Source organism: Leptonychotes weddellii, chromosome 4, assembly GCF_054177405.1.
Source record: "Leptonychotes weddellii isolate Sample4059 chromosome 4, ASM5417740v2, whole genome shotgun sequence".
NCBI lineage: Eukaryota > Metazoa > Chordata > Mammalia > Carnivora > Phocidae > Leptonychotes > Leptonychotes weddellii.
Genome location: NC_138372.1, coordinates 82,994,842 through 83,006,217, shown reverse-complemented (window position 1 = coordinate 83,006,217; position 11,376 = coordinate 82,994,842). Strand labels below are relative to the sequence as shown.

Genomic DNA, 11,376 nt, shown 5'->3' with positions numbered 1-11,376 from the left:
CAGAGTGGCTGCACCAGCTTGCATTCCCACCAATAGGAATGGTGTAGGAGGGTTCCATGAGGGCCTATTTCCAGCTGTTCTGTTCCATTGGTCTAGAAGTCTGTCTGTATGCAAGTGCCACACTGTTTTGATTACCATAGTTTTTTAATAAGGTTTGAAATAGGAAGACTAAGACCCCAACTTTGTTCTTTTTTCAAGATTGTTTTGCCTATTAAGGGTCCCTTGAGATTCCATATGAATTTTAGGATGAGTTTTCTTTTTCTGCAAAATACATCATGGGGACTTTAATGGAATATCTGTTTTTATACTTTCTTGCAGCACAGTTAATTAATTACATATCTGCTTCCTTTATTAGGTTATAATCTCCTAGATGTTAGTGATAATTTTCAGTCAATTCTTTTTCCCCTTAACACTTTGTACAGTAGTTGTTCATAAATACTTAATATTTTTTAGTGTCTGCCTCTGGGAAAATGGTTCATTATGTTTAATCATTAAGTCATACTTTTCATTCTTGAGATCTTAGCTCAAGGAAGCTGTTCTTGACCTCCTAGAACAAATTAAGCCCCCGGCAAATGCATGTTTCCTATACTCTTTCTTCATGGAAATTTCACATTTATAATTATATACTTCTGTAAATTCCCCCCCCCCCCGCACTGGGCAGGGGCACATTTTGCCCTATATCTACTACCATGTCTGGCACACAGTTCGTGCTTAATAAGTATTAGTTGCTGTAACTTTGTTGTCATTTGAATTCTTCCAGTTAATTCTTGCTTTTGGAAGCTAACTTCCCTATGAAGTTATAAGTAAAATTAATTAATGTCCTCAGTATACCTCCTAGGCTCTCCAAGGACAGACTGTTTCTGAAAGTGAATCATATAGACCTGAGCTTTTTAGACTAAGTGTGCTAAAAATGTAAAATGATAAAACTTGTAATAAAGTAGTTGTCCCTAGCAAATATCCTTGCTAATATTTATTTCTGTTTTTACATGATTATGAAAAGCTGAGACATGTAAATTTTATATTTTAGAACCAACCAGTTTTGCTTTTTGGACGACCTCAGGGAGATGGTGAAATTCGAATAACTACCCTAGACAAGCATACGAAACAAGAAAGGTGAGAAAAGAGCAATACTTATTTTCATAATAAGTGGTTAGTATCAGAAGATTGAGAAAACAATTCTAGGGCAAAGGAGGGAAGCAGAGGAAGAAAAACAAGGGGACAGACCAACCTATGGTTTTCTACAATTTTCTCATAGATATGTTAGGTCTTTTCCTCTATGTTTTGGTATCTGTTGATTTGTCTAAGTTCTTAAGAGGGATATGACAAATATAGAATGTCAGCTGAGGCTCAGAGGGACACACTGAAATGAGAGTAGAGGTAAAGTAATAGACAACACAATTGTTTGATTGCTTTTTTTGGTATACATTTGAAAACAACTAAAAAGACAAAATGCCCTAAGAATTAAGTCTAAGTGGGAATCATTTCGCGATATTTTCTTGAGGGAAGTTCAGGTTAGTGAGCTTGGCCTGGTATCCCGAATTATATACATACGATTGCTAAACTGATTGATTTGGTTAAAATGGCCATTTTCCGGAAACTTTGAACCAGGAAAGTCAGCCAGCAGGGGGCAGTGTCAGCTCTTCCAACTTGATACCAGGCTCTACAGGTAGCTCCCAGGAGAGACATACCCTTTTCAGCCTCTCCAGGAAAATAGTCTTTGAAAGTGATGCAAGTATTAGAGCTATGTGACTGTATCATTGTCATTATCATTATTTAAAAATGTATACATGTTAATTCCTGAGAATTTTCTAAAAGATAAAAATATTGGTATTGGATGATAGGATTACAAGTTTGTTTTTCTCCCCCAGTTACACTCTTGTTAAAAATTAAGAGAAATATCAACGCATAAATATAACCATAATTTTTCTAATTTGCATTTTGCTCATATGCTGCTCAATTTGTGTTTCAGGTGGTCCATAAAATCACAAGGAGCGACACAGAGGGTAAAAGTGCAGGTTCCACAATTAGATCTGGGTGTGAATCCTGCTCTGCCCCTCATTAGCTATGTGACCTTGAGCAAATTATTTAACTTCTCTAATCCTCAGTTTCCTCCCCAATAAAATGAAGATGAAAATAATACCTCAGCAGATGGTCCTGGGGATTTAAATTAAGTGAGTCATTTTGTGAAAGGGATGGACACTTCTCAACACATTCTGGCCGACTCCTCGAAATATCAGAAGTTCACTGCTATTGTTCTCATTAGTGTTCTGTAAATGTCTAGGATTTAAACTGGAAAAAAAAAAAATTGCTCCTGGACACTTTAAAGTGGCTTATCTCGGTTGTTCCTTACAGCAGCTCTGTAATGTGTATATTCTTACTATAATTTTGCGTATTTTTTAAATGAAACTAAGGTAGAGTAAGGCCATTCATTCCGTAAAGAGTAGTGCCAGGGTATGTATAGTTCATTCTTTTCAGCGTGCAATACTGCCTTTGTAACTCAAAGAAACAAGTGTGGTTGGTTTAATTAAGTTTTACCAAGGAAAAGTTAACATACATGCTTGCAAACCATTTTAAATCTCTCTCTCTTTCTTTCAGGCATATCTTCTTATTTGATTTGGCAGTGATTGTATGTAAAAGGAAAGGCGATAACTATGAAATGAAGGAAATCATAGATCTTCAGCAATACAAAATAGCCAACAATCCTACAACTGATAAAGAAAATAAAAAGGTGAATTTTTGAAAATTAATTACCATGATTTACTCATAACTTTGACCATTCAAGGAAAGGAGGCTAATACATTAATGTGAGAGGGCTTATTGACGCAGGTGATTTTTCTTTCTAGAGATTGATTAGGAGCAAGCCTCTGTGAGAAATAATTGGACAGTGCCACAACTGATAATGATCATCTCTAATGCCTTAATGGTCCTCTATAATGCATTTGGCATAAGAAATGTTATAGATATAAAGTTGACTACAAAAATCTGATTGTTCAGAGTTTGTGTGCTGTTAATGTTACGAGCGGTTTGTGGATGATTATGGTGGTGTTTTAGTGAATTTGGAAGCGTGATGTTATTACTGAGTGATACATATTAACCTGAGGAATATTAATTTCAACAGTGGTCTTATGGCTTCTACCTCATCCATACCCAAGGACAAAATGGGTTAGAATTTTATTGCAAAACAAAAGATTTAAAGAAAAAATGGCTGGAACAGTTTGAAATGGCTTTGTGAGTATTTCTACCTTTAAAAGTGCTTTTTCTACTACTTAAATCTCTTACGAATAATGAACTGTCAATAAATGTACTCCAATCCTTGTAGCATATATACGGAGACTGTGGAAACACTTTGAGCATGAGTGCTCCTCAGCTGTCTGCTTGGTAACTTTGGTCTCCTAGGAGAGAGGCTTTGGCAAATTTCTTCAAGAAAAAGAAAGAGGGAGCTCTAACCTTCCGTTTGACTTTCTTCTCATGGGTAAATTTTAATTCTTTAGCTTTCTGCAGCCCATGAAAATATTAACAGTTCTAATGATAAAACTTTGATGTAATTACCATATTTTATATAGCTCTTTAGACTAGAAATAGCTTGGGAACACAAACATTCATACTTGCACATCTTATTTTTAATAGAAAGATTTGTTTCTTCCCCTCATTTGTTTTTTTAACTCATTTATTGTTCGAGTCCTAGATAAATTGCTTGATGTTTTCAATGAATGTTTAAAGGGCTTGATTTCTTTCTGTGTTCTTTCCTTTTATGGAAGTGGAAGCTCAAGAAAGAGGTGGGAAATAGACCTGTTTCAAAAGGAATGGCATAAAGAAATGTAATTATACAAGAACATGTTATTAAGGGGTTTCTTTTTAGTTTTGATGTTTTTGGATTAAAAGGTGCATAGTGACCCTTGTTACGAAAACATATAGGTCACCCTGAAATTGAAACTGTTAGCAAAAGGTGAAATTCAGAAACAAACAAATAAACAAACACTTTTGTGATTTGCTTCATTTGTATTTTAATACTGTTTACCATTTGTGGACAAATTCTATCAGGCTTTTTGTTTGTTTCTTCTTTTGCTTTGTTTTAAGAAATGCTCATGTTAATATGGGGGTAATATTAGAATGTTTTATTGTAGTTCTGAAGCGAGAAAAACAGATTTTCTTGAGATTATTTTATCTAACATTTTGAGTGAAATGATTGTGCTGCTAGAATATTTTTAAGCTCATAGAAAAATTCTGGATTCAGCAGTAACCACTGCCATGGGTTGGCTGCATAGTCTTAGCTAAATTCATTATCTCTCAGAGCCTTGGTTTCCTCCTTGGTAAAATAAGGATAATAATATTTTGAATTTCAGATAATGTGTTTCAGGCAGAGTGCTAGCCAAATAGCACACCAGCAGTCATATGGTATTGAACAGTAAGTGATATCTATTGTTAGCACTATTATTAATATTGTTTTATATTTAGGATCTTATTACACCCATGAGGACTTGTAAAACCAGAAGGCACCATCCCAGTATACCATTATGGTCCTAATAATGTATTGTTATTGATCACAGTGGTGAAGCAAAAGGGGTTAGTAGTAGTGTGCAGGGATGGCATGGCTATACCGTAGGTCCCCTTTGGTTGGGGCCTGAATGATGAAGTTGGTGGCCTCTGCCCAGTCTCTCATGGATAGTGGGCTCCATTGTAAACCCAGTGTGCTGTTTTAATTAGGTTTCAAGTGGTCGACTTGTCTACCTGGGTTTGGTGACAATGGGCAAAGGCAGAGCTGATCTCAAGCCTTTGCTCTTGTGGGAATGATTCTAGGCCAGTATTTTCTTATGGGTTCTCTTTGGATATATAATCTTTAGATGAAGTGAAAAAATTTCTGCAGAGGAGGAGAGTTTAATTTCTTGTCCAGAGCAGGCAGGCTCCATGGACTGTGTGATAGGCATGCCAGTTAGAATTTTGTTCATTTGCCATAAATGAAACAACTTAACACTGGATACAAGAGATTTGATAAGATGAATGCTGGGGTAGGTAGACGAGGGGGGTGGTCTGGTGGCTCACTGGGGTATCCTCAGGAACCCAGGCTCAGGTCTTCTGCTCTCCATCATCAGCATTTGGCTTCTGTACTCAGGGTTGGTCTCTTTGTTGTCCAAGGTCGCTGCTGGAGCTCCGGTTATAAAATCTACATTCTAGGCAGCAGAAGATGACTCCTTATTTTTAAGGATGCCTTGGAGATATGCCACAAACTTCTGTTACATAATACTGACCAGAACTTAGCCATGTGGCCACATCTGTCAAATACAATCTTTATTCCAGGCAGAATTGTGCCTACCTGAGAATCAAGGTTCTCTCATGGAAGAAGGGAGAAATTTGTGGTTGTAGAAAACTACCAGTCACTGCTTGATAGCTATATACCTACAGGAGAATGGATGGATTTAAATTGTCCCACCACAAGAAAGATGGCTGTACCACGCCCAGGGGAACTGGGATTCTTAATCTTTGAGCGTTTTCCAGGCACCTCACCAATATAATTAAACCTCCAAGTGGCTGTTTGTATTTCAGAATTCCATTGACTGCCCATGCAGATGGTGAGAGGGTGGAAGTACCTTTTTTGAGAATTGCTCAAAGTCGAAGTCGAGGGCTTCTATAAGCAGGGATGATGCCAATTATGGCAAAGTAAAATTAGTCAGGATTTTACTCAAGCATCAGAATATTCCATTATTTTATTTCTTCCCCTCTTTTTTGAAGCTCGTTATGCAGGAAAGCCCTGCTTCCAACTCTGTAAGCAGCTCCTGTTTGTCTTGTGCTCAGGAAAATAGAATAATCTAGGTTGAGTCCTGAAGCTTAGGAGAACATTACCCATGGTTCAAATTTTGCTATTTTATCCATTATCTAAAGTTCGAGTACTCTTCTTCCCTAAGCCATGGGGAATAAAAGAAAACTAAGAAGCCCGGCTGCATTCATGACAGCCCATGAAAAACAATAAGCCTTGGGTACCTCCTCAAGCCAGCTTCTGCCAGTCTCTTTAGCATTAACATGGGATACCGAGGTCCTCCTAGAGCATTCTGGAGTGTTGCTTTAAGGAACTCAGGGAAGGAAAGGGAGGCATCGGTGGGAGGGTGGTGGGAAATCAAGGGAGGTGATATTTTAAGACTGATGAAATGCTTGCCAGTTCTATTTACAGAAGATGGCAGTTCTGCTGTTTATAGGATGATTGGATCATTTTTATTTAAAAAAAAATTGCAAATCACCTTTAAGATGTTTAAAATACCACTTTTAATTTAGAACATTAAAAAAGACCATAGAAAAGCATGAATACCAATAAACAGTAAGTATCCAGTAAACGCAAATCATCTCCCCAGAGGTGACCTAAATCTCAGCCTGTGTCTTTCCCAAACATATCCCATCCCTGCTCAATAACCGTGTTCTCTGACCTTTGGCCGTAACCATTTCCAGCATTTAGAATATGCAGTGAACCACATCAGAACTTGGCAAACCTCCGTAAGAAAGGCTGAACAAAGAGAAAATCAGCAGTGACCCACTTGGATAGGGCAGGGAGAAGAATGTTTTTTTCTTTTTCTCCTGTGAGAAGAAGGGGTAACAGGACGGATTGCTCTTGAGGTTGTTGGAACAGTAGTGGAACCAAGGAAGGTTGGGAGCCATAGTTCTGGGGGACCCCACTCTGAAGAATGTATTTAAACCTTTAAAAGACTGATGTATATACATTGTTTATTCTTATTTATTTCCAAAAGGGCTTTTGTCACTGTCCCTCACAATTCCGTTTAGTTTTCTGTGAAATAAGATGGCAAATATTTTTATTAGCTTAAGCTAGTTTTCATAATGATACAGGAGAATATGGATGTGAGTGCCTATAGCAATGTTCAAAATATTGTTAGGAGGTTTCTGGGTGTGTTTTCCCCCGATCTCTTATATCCAGTGTGTTTTTATGAATTCTCCTGTTAGATTTAAATTGATAAACATTGTCATACCCATTTTATAGCTCAGGAAACTAGTGATCACAGCAGTGTTTCAGCAAACTTGTACAACTTTAATGCTATATCATTTACTATAGAGCTCAGGATCTCAGTTCACAGCAACTTCTTTACCCATCGAGATGCTCAAATAAGCAACTGGACTCAAATCCTGTTATCTCCAAGTAGAGTCAGGTTTCCTTTTTCTGCCCCACCCCCACCCCCACTGTAATTAGGACCTAGAGGATCAGGCAGTTTCTTTAAATGTTCCAGAAATAAGTCAAAGTTGGGTAAAATATGAAATAAATAACTTGAATAATAGAATAAGGCTTTTTAAAGAAGGAGAGCAAGAAAGAAAAAGTAAAATTGGAGGTGAGGGAAGTATTGCAAATGGTAGGAAGTGGTAGATTCTGAACCAGCCTCCGTAGTGTTTACTGAAGGGAACTGAAAGGTTGCCTTGCCTGGAATTTATTCTGACTGACTTGACCCAATTCTTGAAATTCTAACAATTGATATTAATCCCTTGAATAAAGTTCCTTGAAAGATGCATTACCATTATTCCCACTATCTAAGATTCCTTCACTGTGTACCATATGCACAGTGCTACATGGTTTTCCGAAGAGGAAGATGAACGTAGAGAGATTAACGTGTGCTCAAAGATTAGCCCAGGATACTTAGGGCTAATTCCTAAATTAGCAATTTCTTGCTAATTGTTAAATGCTAAGACTGTGGTTGTGGGGAGAAGAGTTGGAGAAGGGGATATGGAAATTATAGAGCCAGGAAGGGACTCTGGGGCCAGCGGCATTGTCATGTTGGACATCTGGAAGGGCAGCCCCTGAGTTTTGTTTCCCAGGCTGAACCCCTGAAAAGGAGTGCTCTCCAACTAGGGTGGGGCAGGGGGCAGGAATCTAGCCATTAAACTCCACAAATCGCATTTGATCTGAGTCACTGTGTTTCTAATTTATTGCCCATTTGCTTCCAGAAGGAATTTGAGGTCACTCACCATAAAAAGCACACATGCCACAGAATTAAAAAGAAAAATTTAAATAATCAGAGGTCAAACAGAACAATGTTTCAGAGCCTTTTCCTCACACTCAGGATCTACTAGATAAGAATAGTTTCCTGAAATTTACCTTCCGTAGTTTGTATTATAAAAGCAATGAGTATGTTGTTCACATTTTAAATATGAAATTATATTTTATCAAAAATAATTTTAAAAACAAAATTTATATTAATCTAAAGATATTGCTCAGATATTTTGGATACCAGAGAGATAATTACCAGAGGAAATTATATTCATTCTACAAGTACTTACTGAGTATTTGCCTTCTTGCCAGATATTACTGGAAGTCCTAGGCGTATAACAATGAGGGAGGTATTGCAATTGAATTTAAATACTGTAATTTATAAATATAATTTTTAGTTAATATATAATGGATTGGATTTAAAGACTGAACTCTTGGATATTTCTAGCCAAATCTTATCTTCTCCCAGTCCCATTTGCTCAAGTGTAAATAGAAGGAAGCCCAAAAAGTGCCCTTCTCTCTCCCCCTGTGGTCAATTTCTCCCCAATCTCTGCAGACTGAATCTGACCACTTGCTTGTAATTTTCGTGCTCCCCTCCCTGGTTAAAGCATTTCACATCTTTAATTAGCTCTGTCCTCCTTGCCCTCTCCTTACCAGTCCACTCTTCAGGAAGCATCGAGGGTGATCCAGTTGTGGCCCGCCCTACATAAAACCCTTCGTTGGCTATTTATTGCCCTTGGTATAATCTCAACATTCTTGCCAGGACCTAAAGGCCCTCCCTGATTTTATCCTGCCTATCTTTCCAGCCACATCTCATATCAGTTTTACCTGTGCTCATTTTGCTGTGGTTAGATAGAGTGGATTTCAGTTCTTGGAGAATTCACAGGCCTCAGGCAACCACCCTTGAGGCTTCCCTACCCAGGATGGTCTTTCCTCCTGTTCTTTATCCTACAGATCTTGGCTTAAAATATTACTTTGTGAGAGAGATCTTTCCTGACCATTATGCTAAATTAGTAACCTTACCTCCCCAGTATTCTCTCGCAATTGTAATTATATGGCCCGACAAAAATTATCCAAGGGTAGTATTTATAGCCTTCCCTCCACCCCTCCGCCCCTGCTTGTTAAAGAAAATCTGTTATGTGCCTGCCCAATTTCACCTATCTTTTGTCCTCCTAAAGAATAGGGATTCCTTCCTGCTTACTGAGAGAGAAGCTAAATTGAACTGCTTGGCTAATGCTGGGAGAAAGGAAAAAAGAAAACTTCATGGTTCTGGAAACAAAGAAAATTTGGGGTTTTGGTGTGAATGAGGCTCTGGAATAGCTATGGGGTTTGAGGAATTTAGAAAGGGGAAAAGTACCTTTCAAAATACGTATCTCTGGATTCTGAATTTATATTCCCTTTTATGTCTTTTGAAATGTTAAATAGAGAATGCAATTGCTTTTTGGTTATTTTGGTTTCTGTATGTGTACTTTTAAGGGGCCAAGGCCAAAGTGCCTGGGCCCTTTGGTTGATGAGGTCACCATTGGATCTAGCTGTCCATTTCATGGGTGTTTCTCCCCTGGACTAAAAACACATCAGTGGCAGGCATCTTTTTTCACGTGCATGAGGAGTCCCTAGCACAGCTCCTGGCACATAGTGGAAAATCCTATTTTTATTGTAGATCTGAAATTTTACTCAAGTTTTCTGATAACAGGGCAATATAAAAAACAACAACAACAAAGACTTGATGGGTTAAGGATTCCTATTGTATAGAATATCGTAACAGCCCTTGAGGGAAAGAAACTTTTTCTGGCGTGATAGGGAGGCCTTATAATTTGGATTCTTAGGTAGGAAACCCTGAAAAACATACATTCTCCACTAAGCAGCATGAGATTTTTTGAAGTTCTAGAAGTTGATGTTACATATAATTATTTTTTCCTTAAATTAGCCTTCGAAAATGAGATTGCAATTTCTTGAAGGCATTTTTGTAGCTACCCAACTTGATGCTTCTAGGTTGTTTCTTTTTGTCCTTCCATATCTGTTTCTTTTTGGCAGAATGACTTAATGTTTGGATGGAACTTATAGAACCAACCAGGATATGGGTAATTTCCACATTACCTGGACTCTTTCACATATGCTGACCTAATCTATAGTTTGGCTGAAAACTGCAGAACGATATGCAATTCACATGCTGTCTGGGCCTCCTTGTCTCTGGGAGATGTGGGCAGAACTTGGCCCAAACTCCAGTTCCAGGGTCTGAGGTGCTCAAAGCCCACCTATTTCCTCACATTTCTCTCTGTCCCAACTCCTGACCCAGAAGAAATGCAGTCATGGCCTAGATTTTGTGACACTGATGGGTGGCACAAGAGAGGCTCATTTCATGCACCTGTTCCCTCTGCCATTTCACCGGTCTCCTTGACATCCTCAGTATGACCCTCTTTACTATCTGCTGCTCCCTGTAGTGGACCAGTTATGCCTGGACTCACTGTTTCACCTATGGGGCCTGACTAGTCAGACCTGAGAGAGCACACCTACCCTAGCCATCCTGGGATTTAGAGGAATAAAGCTTGTTATGTTACATCAGTTCAAGATTAAGAAATCTGCTGAGTGTCTCAAGTGGAGATGCTCTTTGCTATTGGTTGGTGAGTGATCCACGTTTCTAATAGAATATTAAAGTTTTGGCTGCGAATTTGACATTCTTTTGTACACATTGAAAAGACTGACTTTGTTTATACTTTTGCCTAGATTCCTCCATCTACATGAAGCCAAGTCAGAGAATTCTATAGCAAGTTCCAACTACTGCTACTACTATTAGTACTATTATTTCTCCTTCCTCTTCTTCTCTCTTCTTGTTCCTTTTCTTCGTTTTCTTCATTAGGAGGTCTGTTTGGATCTTCTCAAATACATATGTATGTATGTATTTGTATATGTATATACATACACACATATATTTGTATATATTTATATATATATAAATGTGTCTTTTGAGACTACAGATTTCGTCTCTTAGAACAGGGGCCAATGTACTTTTGTTGTAAGGGGCCAGAAAGTAAATATTTCAGGCTTCGTGGACCATATGGTCTCTGTCACAATTACTCAATGCTATCATTGCAGTAATAACATAGCCATGGATACTACACTATGTAAATGAACAAGCATGGTATGTTCCAGTGAAACAGGTGGTGGGCCATATTTGGCTCATGAGCGGTAGTTAGCGACCCCTGTGTTACAGCCCAGAGATGACGATTTAGGCCTAAGCAATGTAGTGAGTATGTGCTACCACTAAATGATCTCAGCTGTAATGGAACCACCCTATGGCCTTTTGTAGTAGTGTGATTTTTTAATTTAATTTATTTTTTTGGTAGCACTAATTCCTGTTTAGGCCATCATGATTTAGCTACAGAATTTATTCCACCAAAACC

At 38.2% G+C, this 11,376-nt stretch overlaps 1 protein-coding gene across 1 annotated transcript in view; it reads left to right on the top strand.

Moving 5' to 3' along the window:
* VAV3 (vav guanine nucleotide exchange factor 3) overlaps window positions 1–11,376 on the top strand; it is a 341,802-nt gene that overhangs the window by 185,632 nt on the left and 144,794 nt on the right. The window contains exons 13-16 of the mRNA XM_081817104.1: window positions 1,028–1,113; window positions 2,596–2,728; window positions 3,119–3,228; window positions 4,548–4,599. Of these exons, the coding sequence (XP_081673230.1) occupies window positions 1,028–1,113; window positions 2,596–2,728; window positions 3,119–3,228; window positions 4,548–4,599 (381 nt within the window). The remainder of the gene's footprint in view (window positions 1–1,027; window positions 1,114–2,595; window positions 2,729–3,118; window positions 3,229–4,547; window positions 4,600–11,376) is intronic.